We start from the raw sequence: 17,320 nt of genomic DNA on the forward strand, positions 1-17,320 counted from the left end.
ATCCTGAAGTTCAAATTAAACTCAAGCCCAGCTTTTACTGGTAGCTGGTTTTAGATGGTCTAGGCTGGTCTTTTATGGTCAAGGTTGTTCACTGCTGGTCAAAACTTGTCATCCAAGTGAAACATGGAAACAAAAACTGGATCTGAAAGCACTGCAAATAAAATGCAAGTCAGTGTAAAAAGATTTTATTGGTCCATTCTTTATAAAAATTTGACACAGTATCAATGAGAAGTGTCAGATTCACATTATGTCAAAAAGTAAAAAGTGTGACAGTGACTGTTATTAAGCATAGTAAATGATTATATTTAATAATATTAATCACAGGTATGAGTCAGTTAGCTTCCCATGGCTGGGTTGTGGAGATAAAACTCAGAAGACTCCACACTGTAAATAATAATGAAAAAACTTTTGTAAAACATAGTTACTGTTTTTTTCATATAAATACATGATATAACTAATTTAGTACTTTTACAGTTTTATGCTTTTAAATTCATTTATAAATGGCGATTGTGGAAAATAAGTGTTTGTTAATTCTGTGCGTAAAAGAACCTACAGCTATAAGCAGATACAGCACACATTACAGCAACTTACACCTAGGCATGTTTTTAGGCAATATAACAATATATTAGGGTATCGTGATTAGTTTTGTTATTGTGATACACAATATGCTTGTCTTATCATATCACAAACATGTTTGTTTCATTACAAGCGGTGTAATTAGGCTGCTTTAACTGGATGAAGTGCAGCAGATATTGAATAACAGTCACTGTGCTCAGTATGGGAAAGTATGAATAGTACATTTTTAATCTGTCACTACTGATGTATTTTTTCTGTGATCATGTGTATCGTGATGAATATCTTGTATTGTAAAAATGTCTTTAAATATACTGATTCAATAATTTTACCATATCGCCCAGCCCTACTTACACCTTACAATAATTAGCATAACACTGGATTTGCTTAAGACCTTAAGACCTCTTAAACATGTCCAATCAAGAACATGGGAGACTATACAGTGGAGGAAATAAGTATTTGATCCCCCACTGATTTTGAAAGTTTGTACTCTGACAAATAATTAAACAGTCTATGATTTTTATGGTAGCTTCATTTGAACAGTGAGAGACGGAATATCAAAAAGAAAATCTAGAAAATGAAATAATATTTAAATAAAAAATAATTTGCATTTCATTGAGGGAACTAAGTATTTGATCCCCTAAAAACCATGAGTAATGTTGACTCCCACAGACCACTGACACACCCTAATTTCAGTGATGTCATTACCTGCATGAGAGACACCTGTCCCAAATTGTCATCTGTGTAAAAGGCCACCTGCCAAGAGACTCAGTGACACTCCAACATCTCCACCATGGGCAAGACTAAACAGCTGTCTAAAGATGTCAGGGACAAAATTGTTGACCTACACAAGGCTGGAATGGGCTACAAAGCCATAAGTAAGAAGCTGGATGAGAAGGTGACAACTGTTGGTGCACTTATTCGGAAGTGGAAGAAGTACAACATTACTGTCAATCGACCTAGGCCTGGAGCTCCATGCAAGATATCACCTCGTGGAGTCTCACTGATCATGAGAAAGGTTAAAAATCAGCCAAGAACTACATGGGAGGAGCTGGTTAATGATCTCAAGGCAGCTGGGACCACAGTCTCCAAAAAAACATTGGTAATACACTGAGACGTAATGATTTAAAATCCTGCAGTGCAAGCAAAGTTCCTCTGCTCAAGAAGGCTCATGTCCAGGCCTGCCTTAAGTTCGCCAATGAACATATTAATGACTCAGAGAGAGACTGGGAGAAGGTGCCGTGGTCAGATGAGACCAACATTTTTTTAACTCTTTGGCCTCAACTCAACTCGACGTGTTTGGAGGAAGAAAAATACAGAATATGACCCTAAGAACACCATCCCCACCATCAAGCATGTTGGTGGAAGTATTATGTTTTGGGGGTGTTTTTTTTTTTTAAGGGCACAGGCCAACTTCTCTGCATCAAGGGGAAGATGAACGGGGCCATGTATCGCAAAATCCTGGGTGACAACCTCCTTGCCTCTGCCAGGGCACTAAAAATGGGTTGTGGATGGGTCTTCCAGCATGACAACGGCCCAAAACATACAGCCAAGGAAACAAAGGAGTGGCTCCATAAGAAGCATATCAAGGTCATGGAATGGCCTAGCCAGTCTCCTGACCTCAATCCCATAGAAAATCTATGGAGAGAGCTGAAGCTTCGCGTTTCCAAATGCACGCCTAAAAACCTTAAGGATTTGGAGATGATCTGCAGAGAGGAGCGGGCCAACATTACTCCTGAAGTGTGTGCAAACCTTATAAAAAACTACAAGAAACGTCTGACTGCTGCGCTTGCCAACAAGGGTTTTGCCACCAAGTATTAAATGCTGTTTTACTAGGGGGTCAAATACTTATTTCCTTCAATGAAATTGGGGCAGTGGTGGCTCAGCGTTAGAGCGCAGGGATATCAATAACATATGTGGATTCGATTCCCGGGCTCGGCAAGCTGCCACTGTTGGGTCCTTGAGCAAGGCCCTTTACCTTCTCTGCTCCCCGGGCACTGGAGTTGGCTGCCCACCGCTCTGGGTGTGTGTGTACTCACTGCCCCTAACACACAGGTGTGTGTGTGTGTGTGTGTGTGTGTGTGTGTTCACTACCAGATGGGTTAAATGCGGAGGACAAATACATGCACCTTTACCTTAAATTCATTTCATGTAATTTTCTCAGTTTTTCTTTTGATATTCTATGTGTCATTGTTAAAATAAAACTGGCATAAAATTATGAGATGTTTCATTTATTTCTTTGTATTTCAGTAAGTCAGTGGGGGGTCAAAAACTTATTTCCTCCAGTGTGTGTGTGTGTGTGTGTGTGTGTTTTGAGTGTGATGTTTCATTGAGAGAGTCTAATACAGGCTGGCTTAGCAGCTTTAAATATGTCTGGAGCTGTGAATGAACATCAGTGTACAGCCTTTATTCAAAGCAGAGCGGCACTCACATCACACACAGTGCTGCGTGACAGAGCTGCTGCCACAGTGTAACACAATCAGACAAAAGTGAGTGTGTGAAGTGGTTAATGCTGTTAAAGTCAGACAGTTAAAACAGAATCAGTCCAAATCAGTTCAGTATTCTCTACTACTCTCTAATAACTGAAGGTTACAATAAGAAGCCATACATGATTAATCAGCAAAACCCATGATTGTTTTGGAAAGAATAAAAAGCATATATAAACTGTGTTAAACTTTGTGTTAATCATGCAGCAGAAAAGCCCAAAGTCTTCTCTTTTAGATTCATCTGCCTCTGCTTGTCTTTAATTCAATCTCTGCCTTTTCAGAGACAGTTAAAGGATTTTCGTGACTGCATACACATTCTCCTGGGCCTCCCTGCGTGACCCTGTGTGGAAAAAACAACAGGACATAAGCAGCAGTGCTACTTACGGACATCAGGAGGTATCAAAGGCCATTTCAGTAAAAACAAATAAGGAATATGAATAGCTGGCCCATTCTGGAACTGAGGGTACATTACATGTATCTCATAACAGTCACCTCTGTTATTGTAAAACTGTTAACCATTTAAACCATTTAACCCATTCAAACCATGAGCAGAGTTGACATTTTCCACCGTTATGTGCCTTAACTCCAAGTGCTAATCTCAAACTAGACTCCACACAGCTCTCATAAAAACAGAATTTTATATATTTTCAACACATGATCATTGTGTCATCAAAACTGACTGGGAGATCCACTCAGTAATTACAATACTGTTAAATAATGAGGTCCAGAGGATGTGACATCACTGGGTGCAGGTCACGTTTTTTATTAGTTTTTTTTTGCAGCTGTTTTACGTAGTTTTAAAACAGGTAACAGAGTTCACCAGAATATTAAATACAGATAAAACATATATTTTAATTACTGAAAAAAAAAAGAAAATTTATGTCAAATTCAAGTTGAATGTATATATCAGGAGGTGAAGACAGTCAATCGTGTTGGCTGGTAGTCACTTTGTGTATAAATTGTGCTTAAAATATACATCAATCATTATTAATAGTGAGTAAAATAGAGGTGATGTAGTTATTATTATTCCAAATTGATTCAATCAAGATTGTTTTATTGGAAATTGTTTTATCGCCATGTTTTTTTTAAAAAGCTGTAGCTTTGAATAGAGTCCCTAACCCTAACCCTTTTCCTCATGCGGTCAGAAATGTCTGACCTCATGAAGGAGTTGCATAGTGCTAATGAGGAAAAGGGTTTGTTATTTGAACTGAATGATTTTAAAGACCTAGAAAACTTAAATTATTATTAAAATAAATGTTAAAAATTAAGATAAAGTTAAAACGATGCGTCGGCTTCAAATGTATTTCCAGCGCTGGCGTCATCGACTACAGCGACTAATCGCGGCAGCCCTAAAGGAAGCATAGAAAGAAAAAGCTTAATTATCACAATAATCCACATACAAGTGCATTTTGAGGAAATCCTGTTTACCTTTATGTCTGGTCTTAAGTGTGGTCACCACCACCACGGTCACCAAGATGATGAGACCAAGTCCAATGAAAGAAGCAAAGCCAATGTAGGAAGGAGACGCTACCAGATCCAGCTGTTCAGAGCCTTCTGAAAGCAGAGGAAGTATAAATGTTAGTGTCCAAAAAATTCTATGAAGATACACTATATGTCCAAATGTTTGTGGACGTCCCTTCCAGTAAATGCATTCAGCTACTTTAAGTTGCACCCATTACTGACACAGATGTGCAAATGTACACACACAGAGCTTGTCTAGTCCCTGTAGAGAAGAACTGCCAATAGAACAGAGTGGAGCAGATAAACATCAACCTGTTGGCCTCATGCCTAATGCCAGACATGAGCTAGAGGGGGTATAAAGCCCCCCAGTATTGAGCTGTGGAGCAGTGGAAGAACTGTGTTCTCTGGAATGATGGCTGGTGTTCCATCCAGTACTTTTGGGATTGTTGTGAGTGGGAGATAAGGTGGGGTCGTGATCATCCAACATTCTCACCAACGCTCCGGTGTCTAAATGCAATCAAATTTCCACAGCAGATCTCCAAGGAAAGCCTTCACTGGACAGTAGAGACAGTCACTCCAACAAAAACAGGATAAACTCTCTGTCTTTTTGATTTTGGGAGAAACAATGAATGATTAGGTGTCCCAATACTTTTGTCCATATAGTGTATGACTGCAATTTTATTCATCTGATTAGGATGTAAATACCTTTAGATTAATGCCTCAAATTTGTACTTCATATTAATCTATTTTTCAACATTTCAACACTGTCCAAATATTTATGCGACGTGACCCTTTTTGAATCTTCATCATTCAACATTTATTTATTTATTTTAAAAATATACCCTTTATTTGCAAAGAAACAATGAATGAGCAGGTGTCCCAATACTTTTGTCCTTCTGCACATCCACTCTCCTACACTGTTTAGTACTGCAGAGATGGGGGACCCTGATCCTGAAGGGCCTCTTTCTTGCACAGTGTGGTGATTTTTCAGCTCAAACACACCTGATTCAGCTTATCGGGTAATTTTCAGGTTTAGGAGAAGTGGAGAGCGGAGAAGTCACCAGCCCTCAGTTCCCCACCCTTAAGGTGCCATTACCTCCCCAAATATTCACCATTATTCCACAATATTCCACCATTACCACCAAATCACTTTCAGAGTCAGAGTCAGTTGGGTACCAGTCTGGATGCAGGTCATCCCCCTGGGAGTACCTCAAACACTGTAACTGCACTAAATTGTGGTGTGTGTGTGTGTGTGTGTGTGTGTGTGTGTGTGTGTGTGTGTGTGTGAAATGGGCTGAACTGAATGTAGAATCTCACTGTGGGGCTGGTAGGTGTAGACTCCACTGAGCAGGGTCTGGAGATTTCTGTATATGTTGACTACATGCACACAGGTGAAGGAGGCAGGTGGGGTGACTGTGACGTTGAACACACACGTGGTCTCTGCAGTGCACGCTGGGTCGGGAAGCATGTAGCTAGAGTCACCGTTTCTGACGGACAGATGGAAAGAGCTCATGCTGGTCTTCGTTCCAAACTGACAGACGACAATAACGTTCTCCCTGTTCTCCACCTGCTGATACACCTCCACCCTGGGGTCAGGGATATCTGAAACACAGGCAGGAAGAATGAAAGCTGGTATTTAATGTGTGTGTGTGGGGGGGGGCTTTAAATATAGGGAGGTCCTGATCTGATCCAATCGGAGCCCCTAAAGCTGAGTATCAGCTTGTATTGATCTGATCCGATCCGATCTATAATCAGACTTCTGACTGATTGATTTAGTTTAAAATGACTGTTTTATGAATGAATGTTTAATATCTTATAATCCAGTCTGACTCTCCTCCCTGACCAATCAGCTCCCAGCTCCTTTACAACACTGCAGTCTAATCACTTCCTGTGTGTGTGTGTGTGTGTGTAGTGGTACACACTCTGGACTGGTATCTGTGGTTGCTGATCTACTGATGTGTAATAACTGGTTTATAGTGGGTGAATGTGCTGTGTGTGATTGGGATTTCTACAGTGTGTGTGTGTGTGTGTGTGTTAGCATTAGCATTAGTGTCCACTCGGTTCTGAATGGGTTCTTCAGAGCTGGTTTATCAACCGAGAAAGGCGAGCCAGTGGTTCTCCGGTTCTCCCGCTGGTAAAACAGAGCGTTTCAGTGACAGTTTTACAAAGGGTCAGATATTATGGTCTGTTTTCATGTTCCTCTGTAAAATATGTTCCTCTGCTGAACCTCAACGCTTTACTGACGCACTGAGAACTCTAGCCAATGCTATAATGTCCGGTAATGGTGCCTTATGGACACCAGATGGCGCTCTGAACACAGTGGATTGGGATTAAAATAGGTACGGGATTGAATCGGGACATCCCTACAATCAAATGGGCTTGTATTAGAAACTGGGGAAATTTAAATGGTACAAAATTCCACTAGTATTATTACTGGACTGGGTAATCTGTGCTCACTCAAGGGGAATCATTCATTTTCAGCTGCATAGGGGTGGGCAATATGATTATATTTTATCATAATGAGATAAATTACGTTATCATGATACACAGGATGCTTTTCTTTGCAAACAGTGTAATTAGTGTTGCTACTGTTCATATGTGCAGAGGTGCAATAATGTGAACATTTGAGCTTTATACAGTATGTTTAGACATATATTGTATGTGGGGGTGGGGAGGTGGTCATCAGATGCTCAAGCTAAAAGTGCCAGTCTTACAGCACTTGCATTTGCAACAATATTAAAGCATTAAATGAACATTAAATGGAGACCTTGACCTTCGGCTCCATAAAGAACCATGTTTGTAATCGAGATGTGTGTGAAGATCCTTAGATAGTCAGATAGCAATGACAGCTCTCTCTTAATCAATAGATGTTCATGTAGACCCCTACATTTGAGTATTTTACAACATTAAGCACCTTAGGAATAACATACTGAGTGAATGACTGAACTTGAAAGTGATGCTACAATCATGCCTCAACGCCTCTTTCTAGGAATTAAAAAAAAGAAAGAAAGAAAAGGAAGAATCAGACTCACAAGGTCTCGGGTAGAAGGGTTCTCTCCAATGTGGGGCTTAAAATATACAGAGACAGAAACAAGTTACTTAGAGTTGTAGATACTTGAACACTACCGAGCAACATGATGCAGTGTGTGCATCACAATAAAACACCACCAACAACAACAAACAGCTAAAGTAACAAAACAGGACACAATGTAAAACTTATTTTAGGTATTTCACTGCAATTGGACCTTAAATGGTCTTAAATTACTTGAAATATAAAATAAACTATAATAATGTGCAGCCATAGCAAATAGTATTATAGTTAGCAGTAGCAAAGTGGAGCAAAATATATATAAAATACAGTATACCATAAATTTAACATAGTGGATTCATAATTTCACAATATAGATTTATATACAAAGAATATAGACAATATATCACAAGTAGCTAGATATATTTTATTCAGCTAGATGTTCTATTCTATTCTATTCTATTATTAATTGCAATTAAATGTTATCAATAAAGAAATAGAAATACTATCACTAAACAATATAAGTCAGACATTGAATTTTACCTTTGGTGACCCTGTAGGTTGGTGGAGCTAATGGAAAGTGACAATAAAATAATTAAAATGATTTATCAGATAATGAAGTTGTACATTAAGCCACTACTTAACAGGTCACTCATTGCAGTCCGGTGTTTCATATGAGAATTAAAAAAAAATAACAGTGTAACACAATTGAACAGTTATTTTAAAGAATATGGAACAAACTTATTACATTTTTTTATATTGGGTTCATATTAGGCTGCTGGAATACAGAATTTGAGCAAAGCTTTACAAAAACTCATTTTTCAACAAAGTCATTCATAATCTGAACTGTTCACAGTGGTGGCGAATGAAAACAGACATCTCAATGGTTCTATACCTCTAACAGCTCCTTCACATGAAACACATGAAATGGGTCTGAATTCACTGATACAATAATCACTCCTGAAGCATAAACATATCTGTACACATTATGTTGACTTCCAACATAGTGGCTGCTATAGTCACATTTTCACCTTCGGTTTACATCTGATTGAATTATGCAGAAATTATTAGAAATATGTGAACTTCACCTTTAAAGTCGATTGATCTGTTTTCATTTCAGGAATAAGAAGAAGAACTGAAGCAGACTTTTTAATAATGTATTTTAAGAATCACTTATGTTTCCCACCGGTTTGGTCTTCTTGGATATGACTTTTTAGCTAGAATTCATAAAAAACAGCATTTGAAGCTTTGGTTAAGGATTAAAATTCAAATGACTTACTTGGTCTGAAGTAATAAGGCTTTCTCCAGAAAGGCGGTGGAGCTTGGAAAAAAATGGCAGGCACAAATGATTTATTATTGAGCGATCTGGATATGTGCCAAATAATCCAAAAGTATGCAATGAATCTTACAGGAAAGATTAATTATGAACTTCTGACAATCTGACAAAACAGCTGATTCAATAAAATAAAGATTTTTTTAAATATGTTTAAATATGAATCTTACTTGGAACATATCTGTAAAATGGTGAAGCTGAGGAGTATGGAAACAGGAAATCAGTCAAATCAATATCAAAAAACATTTGCACTAACAACAGCTTATACACATTGTAGCAGAACAGTCTCGGTCTACCTGTGTCCATTACTCAGTTATTCTGAAGTGCATTTCTGAGTGTAAATAAATGTTAAGAGAACGAAAGATTTAATAAAAAAAATATACATAAAGTGAGAAGAGTCCAATAAACATATTTCTTGATTGTGATGGTTTCAGTATGTAATTAAAATGGCTCACTTGGTCTGAAGTAATAAGGCTTCCTCCAGAAAGGGGGTGGAGCTTAAGAATATAATGACAAACACAAATGATTAATTATTGAGAGATGAATGGCAGGTACTCCATACATCAAAACACAACATCAAATCTCGTATGTAAGACTAATGTCTGTAAGACTAATGTATGTAAGAATATAATGACAAACACAAATTATTAATTATTGAGAGATGAATGGCAGGTACTCCATACATCAAAACACAACATCAGTCTCGTATGTAAGACTAATTATGAACTGAAAGTGTTTCATAGCATCTGATTAAATAAAATAAATGTAAAAAATAAATCCAAATATAAATCTTCCTTTGAGCGACTTTATAAGATGGTAAAGCTAAAAAGAAGAAACAGAAATAATCAAACAGACAAAAACAAGGTAACTACATTCTGATGATGTTTCCTTTTTCTGGTATGCTATTTCTTTCACAATTTTTATTTTATAAATTTGATCATCACAACCACGTACTAGTTCTCCAGCTGGTTTGTCTCCACAGGAACCGATTTGTACCTTAAATGGAAACAAAATATATTTGTTTATAGTCTTTCAATTATTCATTCATTTTAATATCGACTCTAAACAAGAATGAAAACAAGAGTTTCCAACAGTGGGGTTGTCAAAATCCCTTGTACACTTCCTGTCAGCATCATATTGAATATTGCAGACATTTAGAGCAATCTATGAACTTCACCTTTAAAATCTCTAGTTCATTTTCGTTTCAGGAACACTAATAAAAACGAAACCAGAAAATTTAATAAATGTTAAGAATCACTTACTAGATTGCCTCCACTGTTGTCTTGTTGGATATAGCTGTTCAGCTATAATTCATAAATAACAAACAAAAAAATCAATATTTGAACCATTTTACTCAGAAAACAAACATCAACAAAAATAAAAATAAATGTAAGAACAACGTCTGAACAGCAGAGAGTTGTTTCAGAAAAGCTTCAGTCTACTTGTGTCCATTTCTCAGCTATATTGAAAGGGGGTGGTTCCTCCTTAGTTTATTTCTGAGTGTAAATGAAGATTGAATAATTGAATAAAAATCATATTTATGCATAAAGAGAGAAGAGTCCAAATGTTGATGTTTTAGTGTGATAGACTGAATGAAAGCATTAATACATATTTTTATTGTGAATCTGGTTTCAGTACATAATAAAAAAATGATAATGATAATAAACTCATTTGTTCTCAAGAAAATCTTTGATTTTTTGCAACACTGGGGTCATCAAAGTCCTGTTTTCACTTCCAGTTTACATCTGATTCAATTTTGATATTTAGAGAAATTGGTGAACTTCACCTTTATAATCTCCTGTTCTGTTTTTATTTCAAGACATATTATAAGAACTTTGTTATCATACATTTTAAGAATCACATACTAGTTTCCCACCACTGTGGTCTACTCAGATATGGCTGTTAATCTTAAATTTGTGAATAAAATCATTACAAAACAAACAGCTTTTGAACCTTTGTTAAAGATTCAGTAAGTAAGACAAATTACTTGGTCTGATGTAATACGGCTTCCTCCAGAAAGGCAGTTGAGCTTAAAAATATGATGGCAAGCACAAATTATTTATTATTGAGGGATCTGGGTGTATGCCAAATAATCCAGATGTATCAAAGTGCTTGAATCTTATGTAACGTAAGACTGATTATGAACTTTGAAAATGAAACTTAAATCTGACTAAACATCTGATTAAATAAAATAGATGAAAATTGATGTTATTGACAAAGCTTTTACTTCATTTGCAGGTTTGTTAGTTCCTTTATTTTTTAATCTTTTAATAAAAGAAGACAAACATTCATAACTGTTCTTTACATTAAATGGAAACAAAATATTATTACTGTCGTTCAGCTATGCATTCATTTATTTCCAACATAGGTGCAGTCAAGATCCCATTTACACTTCCGCTCAGCATCTGATTAACGCAGATAAATTATAATACATTTTAAGAATTACTTACTAGTTTCCCACCAATCTTATATGAAAGATAATTTTACCTGAAATTTGAAAAGACTTCTGATTAAATAAGATAAACAATGAATCCAAATCTTACTTGGAGCGACTCCATAAGATGGTGAAGCTGAGAAAGTGGAAACAGGAAATCATTCAAATCAATCAAAAATTATACATTAAATAAGAGGAGTCCACATTTTGCCATTTTAGTATCATTATTTGAATACATTGACATATTTCTTGACTGTGAGAAAGTAGAAACAGGAACTATTAACCAAATATTGGTGTAAACAAAGCTTTCACTTTTCACACTACTTCACACTACTCATTTTTATGTTAAGAAGACAAAAATGTATCTAGAAATAAAATCTACAATTTAATCAAATGTAGTTAAAAATATAACTTTATTATATACTATAACTTTATTCAGTGCAAGTTTACATACTATACCTTTATTTTAACTATATCTTTAGCCTGTGCTTAGTTCACACACTATGTTCACATATTACAACCTTATACAGTACTAAGTTCACATACTATACTTTTAGTCAGCATTATGTTCACACACTACAACCTTATTCAGTAGTAAGATCACATACTATAACTTTATTCAGTAGTAAGTTTAAATACTATATCTTTAGTTAGTAGTAAGTTCTCACATTACAATTTTAGTCTGCTGTAATTCACAAACTGTAAATTTAGTCAAAAGCACATTCACATACTATGACTTTAGTCAGTAGTGAGTTCACACAATAACTTTAGTCAGCACTCAGATCACACACTACAACTTAAGTCTGTAGTTATTCACATACTATAACTTTGGTCAGAATTAATCCACATACTATACCTTTAGTCAGTAGTAATTCACTTACTATAACTTTAGTCAGTAGTAATTCACATACTATAACTTTAGTCAGTAGTCATTCACATACTATAACTTTAGTCAGTAGTATTTCACATACTATAACTTAAGTCAGTAGTCATTCACATACTATAACTTTAGTCAGTAGTAATTCACATACTATAACTTTAGTCAGTAGTAATTCACATACTATAACTTTAGTCAGTAGTATTTCACATACTATAACTTTAGTCAGTAGTAATTCACATACTATAACTTTAGTCAGTAGTATTTCACATACTATAACTTTAGTCAGTAGTAATTCACTTACTATAACTTTAGTCAGTAGTAATTCACATACTATAACTTTAGTCAGTAGTCATTCACATACTATAACTTTAGTCAGTAGTATTTCACATACTATAACTTAAGTCAGTAGTCATTCACATACTATAACTTTAGTCAGTAGTAATTCAGATACTATAACTTTAGTCAGTAGTATTTTACATACTATAACTTTAGTCAGTAGTAATTCAAATACTATAACTTTAGTCAATAGTATTTCACATACTATAACTTTAGTCAGTAGTAATTCAAATACTATAACTTTAGTCAGTGGTAATTCAGATACTATAACTTTAGTCAGCAGTAATTCACATACTAGACCATTAGTCAGTAGTAATTTACATACTATAACTTTAGTCAGTTTAAGGCCTATAAAGTTGGTCAGTAGCATATTCAGTTAAACTTCATTTAATTCAGGTTCTGTAAATTTAGAGGACGTGTGTTCATTGATGTGTAAAGAAAACATGTATTCCAGAATTTTGAAGACAGATACAGAGAAGGACAATGTCAAAGTTCATACTTGTTACATAAAGGTCCCATGCCTCAGATGCAGGATCTAGAGAAACAAAAGAAGAGAGAAAATCTCTATTGGGCTGCAGTCTGCCAGACTGAGAAATCCTGCTTTGTGAAAAAATTACCCAGTGTGGGAAAAACAAAGGTGGCCTCTACCAGAGTGTATGATATCTACTTTCAATAGATAAAGATAAATACTCACAACACATAAGCCAAAGAGCCACTGAGAGGGTAAACGTATGATATCTACTTTCAATAGATAAAGATAAATACTCACAACACATAAGCCAAAGAGCCACTGAGAGGGTAAACGTCAGATTCCTCATTGTGTCCAGATACTTCTACTGTGTGAAATTGCAGAAACATGTGGGTTCATAACACTAATGCCTGAATGATCTTTTTCACTTCCTTTTCCTTCAGCTCCACATGTCTATGATGTGTTCACACAGAGGACAGTATTTCTTTACACACACACACTCTCCCACTCATTGCTGTGGACAAATAGGGTCTAAATACCACAGGACACCTTCAGAGGTCTGGTGGAGTCCATTCCTTAATAGGCCAGAGCTGTTTTGGTGGCACCAGTGGGACCTTCTCAATATTAGGGACACTTAGTGAGTCTCTACCACAACACACAGATCACAAGAGCTCTGCTATTCTCAGTTCCTTTTTGGAATAATAATGAATGCATACACAGACATACACACTTTGGACCACATTAAGAAGACATGGAATCTCCACTGTGCCTTAAAGAGGAAGTAAAGCTTCTGTAACACATCTGCCCATTTAGAAACAAGGAAACGCTACTACAGTGTCTTCAGCTCGCTAACCACACCGACTGAACTGAAGATGAACCAGAGATCAGCAGCACTATCTAATAAGACATAGGAATAATCACAAAAGTTTTTGTTACAGTGGCTAGACTAGACTAGGCTAGACTAGACTAGACTAGGCTATGCCATGTGGCTGTGATCCGCCTCAGTCACGTACACTGGCGAATAAAAGCCCATGTTTTTTTTTTTTATTTCACAAGCCCTCCATAAAAGGAAAATCAGAATGATTTACCACAGGGTGATGAATATGCTTGCAAAATCTGAGCATCTGAGCATTTTTTTGTCCCATCCAAAGTCACGCATTATCTATTTCTACATCAAAATATTTACAAAATGCAGTCCATGTGTTATTTAACATTAAAGGCCCTATTTTAGCGATCCTAGGCGAGCTGTGAGCCGTGCACCGTGCAGCCTAATTTAGGGCGTGTCAGTGTGGCTTTGCTAACGTAACGGCGGGAAAAGTAGATCTTGCATGTTTTAAAACGTGCAAATCACATGTACTAAGTCTCCTAATTCATCATGGGTGTGTTTTAGGCATAACGTGCAATAAACCAATCAGCATGTCTCTCACCATTCCTTTTAGGAGCCAGGTGTGGTCTGACTATGGTGGACTGCTATTTCAATGGTGCAAAGCGGGGGCGTACGCACCTGTGTTGACAATTCACTCCTAAGATAGCAACGAATGTCTGTCTGCCAGGTTGATTTCAGTCAGTGCCACACCTGTGTTTTCCACTGCCAAGATAGCAACATGGCAGAAATTTACCTGAACACACCTCACCTCATTCACAAGCACCATTGCCATTTAAACAACGCAGACGGAACCCCTAAAAATAGACAGTTGGCACGGATTAGGATAGCAATGAGCATCACGACGCGCCCTAAGTCTTAAGGTTAATGAGCAAAGTGCATTTCCTTAAAGCAACACAGAATGATTGCACAGCTTAAATGGTTCAATCTACCTGTTAAGCTGTTGCTACGTGGTTGCTAAGTCGGTTGCTATTGTATCCCAGGTGGTTGCTATGGTATCCCAACTAGTTGCTATACTGTTGCTAAGTGCTTCCTAGATGGGTGCTACACTGTTGCAAGGTGAAAGCAATGATATTGTAGGCAGTTGCTATGGTGTTTAGAGGTTGCCATGGTATCCCAGATGGTTGACATGTTGGTCAAGTCGTTCTGTGGTACGCCATGTGGTTTCTTTGGTGTTATTTGTGTATTTGTATCAAGTGACATGAGAAGGGTGCCATTAATTTCTGTGGGTATAAAAGTCTGCGTCTGACCAAAAAGCTGTATACCAGCATGAATCACACAATCGGACTGAACAGTCTGGAGTGGGAATGGTGTCGATATCTCAGGATGAGTATTCTGAATAAAGACTAGAATAATATAAATTATATAAAAACATAGTTGTCCACCGCCTTGCTGTAATATCTTAATAATAAGCCTAGACTTGAAGTAGTAGCAGCTGGTGTAGCACAGCAGGTAACATCATCGCCTTCTCTATTGCAGACCAAGATTCAGTTGCCCAGCTGGGCCAGCGCACCACACCACACCACACCAATAAGAGTCCTTGGACAGGACTCCTAACTCCACATTCTGCTACCCGTGTAATATGATTCGCATGTAAATCACTCTGGATAAGAGCTGTCAGTGTTAAAATGCTGTCCATGTAAATGAAAGTCCTTAACATTACAGTGAAGCGGGTGTGTTCCCATGACAACAGTAGTGATGAACCCAAATCATGTAAAAAAAGGAGATGTGGTCAGTAAGTCCAGCAGATTTGCACCATTGTGAAAGAAAACCATGAAACCTGGTGAGCACACATCTACATGTGCCTCATGACATCAGCATTTCTGCTGTTCAACACATTCCCACGCTGACAAGCAGAACTGCATGACAGGGGTGATTATTTACAGACAGAAAACCCTTGGTTGAGCCACAATCAGAATGCAACCAGACTCTAACCATGAAAGATGTCTCTGCTTGGTTACAAAGCAAGATGGATACACATGTTTCTTTGAGGTAATTCATACAGTATATGTCCAAATATTTATGAACACACCGTCTAAATGAATGCATTCAGCTTCTTTAAGTTGCTGACATAGATGTGCAAATGCTCTCTCTCACACACACAGCTTGTTTAGTCCCAGTAATAAATATTCCTATTCTATTGCCAACAGAATAGGACTAAACGTATTGGCACCATGATTAAAGCCAGGTGTGGGCTAGAAGGGAATAAAGCCCCCCAGCATTGAGCTGTGGAGCAGTGGAAGAACTGTGTTCTCTGGAATGATAACAAGTGCTCCCTTCAGTACTTTTGGATGAGTTGGGAAGTTGAAGATGAGGTGGACTGGTGATCATCCAACATCCTGACCTCACTAACGTTCTTGACACTAAGTACAAACAAATCCTCACAGCAATGCTCCGCCAAAATATAGTAGAAAGCCTTCTTACCTGGGCAGTAGAAGCAGTTACTTCAAGAAAAGCGTTGCATATTTACTGTATTTTCAAGCATTTTACTCTCCAAGCTGCTCTGTATAAAGCACACATGTACAGTTGTATTCAAAGCTGGAGGCCCCAGGTCAAATGACATGTTTCTTTTATTTCCTAAATGATAATAAGTTCAATTGGAGACACATGTCTGCATATTTTAATGCCTAATTACTGTTTATTAAATATTTTATATTTTTAAATAAAGAAATTAAATTAAATAAATTAAATAAAGAAAATAAACATACATTGCATGTGTACAAAATTCTTACTTTTCTAGTAGAGTACCAAATTGTGGAAAAATGTTGACAAAGTAATTATTAAAGAAAACTACTCCTGGGAGCACAACACCTGAATTACAGACAGCTTACACTGAAGGAAAAAAATAATAAATAAAATAAAAAAATCCTCTGAAGCAATAAACCAAAAGTTAGTATACAAATCTTTATTTTATTTATTAAAATAAAATTGAGCAAAATAATTTTCTCAAATATTTTTTTTTTATCAGATACAGGATCATGTGAAACTACAAAAGAATAACAAAATATTAAGACAATTCCCTAAACAGCCCAGACAGCAATTATATATGATCATTCACAATACGGCAAGTTACAATCAGTAAGTGCAAATATTAATGTGACGGATATTCTGAATAAAGAACAAAGACCCTGGCTCCTTCATTATCATCTACATATTAGCCCTCATTTGCACATTTGGCTGAATATTATTGGCATCAGGGAGGCTAACATGTTCAGCTCTTCACAGGGAAAACAGGACTTCCCAGCAAGTGCATTACAGTATAGGTCTTTTCTTAAGCTGCTCTTTGGCTGTTTTGAGGAAATCATCAAGGTATTCCAACATACAAAAATCAATAGGACTAATACGTGTAAAGGCTTTTTCTGACATCAGACTTTTTCCCTTTTGGCAACTTTTCTGTTAAGTTCAGTTTTTGGCAACGTCATGTTAAGTGTATCCCT

The 17,320-nt window shown here is 36.8% G+C and overlaps 1 protein-coding gene across 3 annotated transcripts; it reads right to left on the minus strand.

The window, feature by feature from the left end:
- Positions 1 to 2,959: 2,959 nt before the first annotated feature.
- On the minus strand, positions 2,960 to 13,342 carry LOC140556743 (uncharacterized). 3 transcript variants are annotated; one of them, XM_072680807.1, is made up of 13 exons: positions 13,301 to 13,342; positions 13,031 to 13,066; positions 11,425 to 11,451; positions 10,144 to 10,185; positions 9,836 to 9,877; positions 9,337 to 9,378; positions 9,052 to 9,078; positions 8,828 to 8,869; positions 8,092 to 8,118; positions 7,553 to 7,588; positions 5,838 to 6,122; positions 4,488 to 4,613; positions 2,960 to 3,399 (listed from the first exon to the last, which is right to left on the minus strand). In XM_072680807.1, the coding sequence occupies exons 1-13, from the start codon at positions 13,305 to 13,307 to the stop codon at positions 3,347 to 3,349; spliced, it is 792 nt and encodes a 263-aa protein (XP_072536908.1). In that variant the 5' UTR covers positions 13,308 to 13,342; the 3' UTR covers positions 2,960 to 3,346. The 3 variants fall into 3 exon arrangements, with proteins under 3 accessions (XP_072536908.1, XP_072536905.1, XP_072536906.1); XM_072680804.1 differs by lacking the exon at positions 2,960 to 3,399 and adding an exon at positions 3,805 to 4,408; XM_072680805.1 differs by lacking the exons at positions 2,960 to 3,399; positions 13,301 to 13,342 and adding exons at positions 3,805 to 4,408; positions 13,226 to 13,254.
- Between the last annotated feature and the right edge of the window lie 3,978 nt (positions 13,343 to 17,320).

Source organism: Salminus brasiliensis, chromosome 6 (assembly GCF_030463535.1).
Source record: "Salminus brasiliensis chromosome 6, fSalBra1.hap2, whole genome shotgun sequence".
NCBI classification, from domain to species: domain Eukaryota; kingdom Metazoa; phylum Chordata; class Actinopteri; order Characiformes; family Bryconidae; genus Salminus; species Salminus brasiliensis.

Bases quoted from the DNA above. Each gene is read 5' to 3' on its own strand.
- LOC140556743 (XM_072680804.1), bottom strand. The intron at 9,079-9,336 runs GTGAGCCATTTT...CATACTCCTCAG, and splicing joins GCCTTATTACTTCAGACCAA to CTTCACCATTTTACAGATAT. The intron at 4,409-4,487 runs GTAAACAGGATT...TGCTTCCTTTAG, and splicing joins ACTTAAGACCAGACATAAAG to GGCTGCCGCGATTAGTCGCT.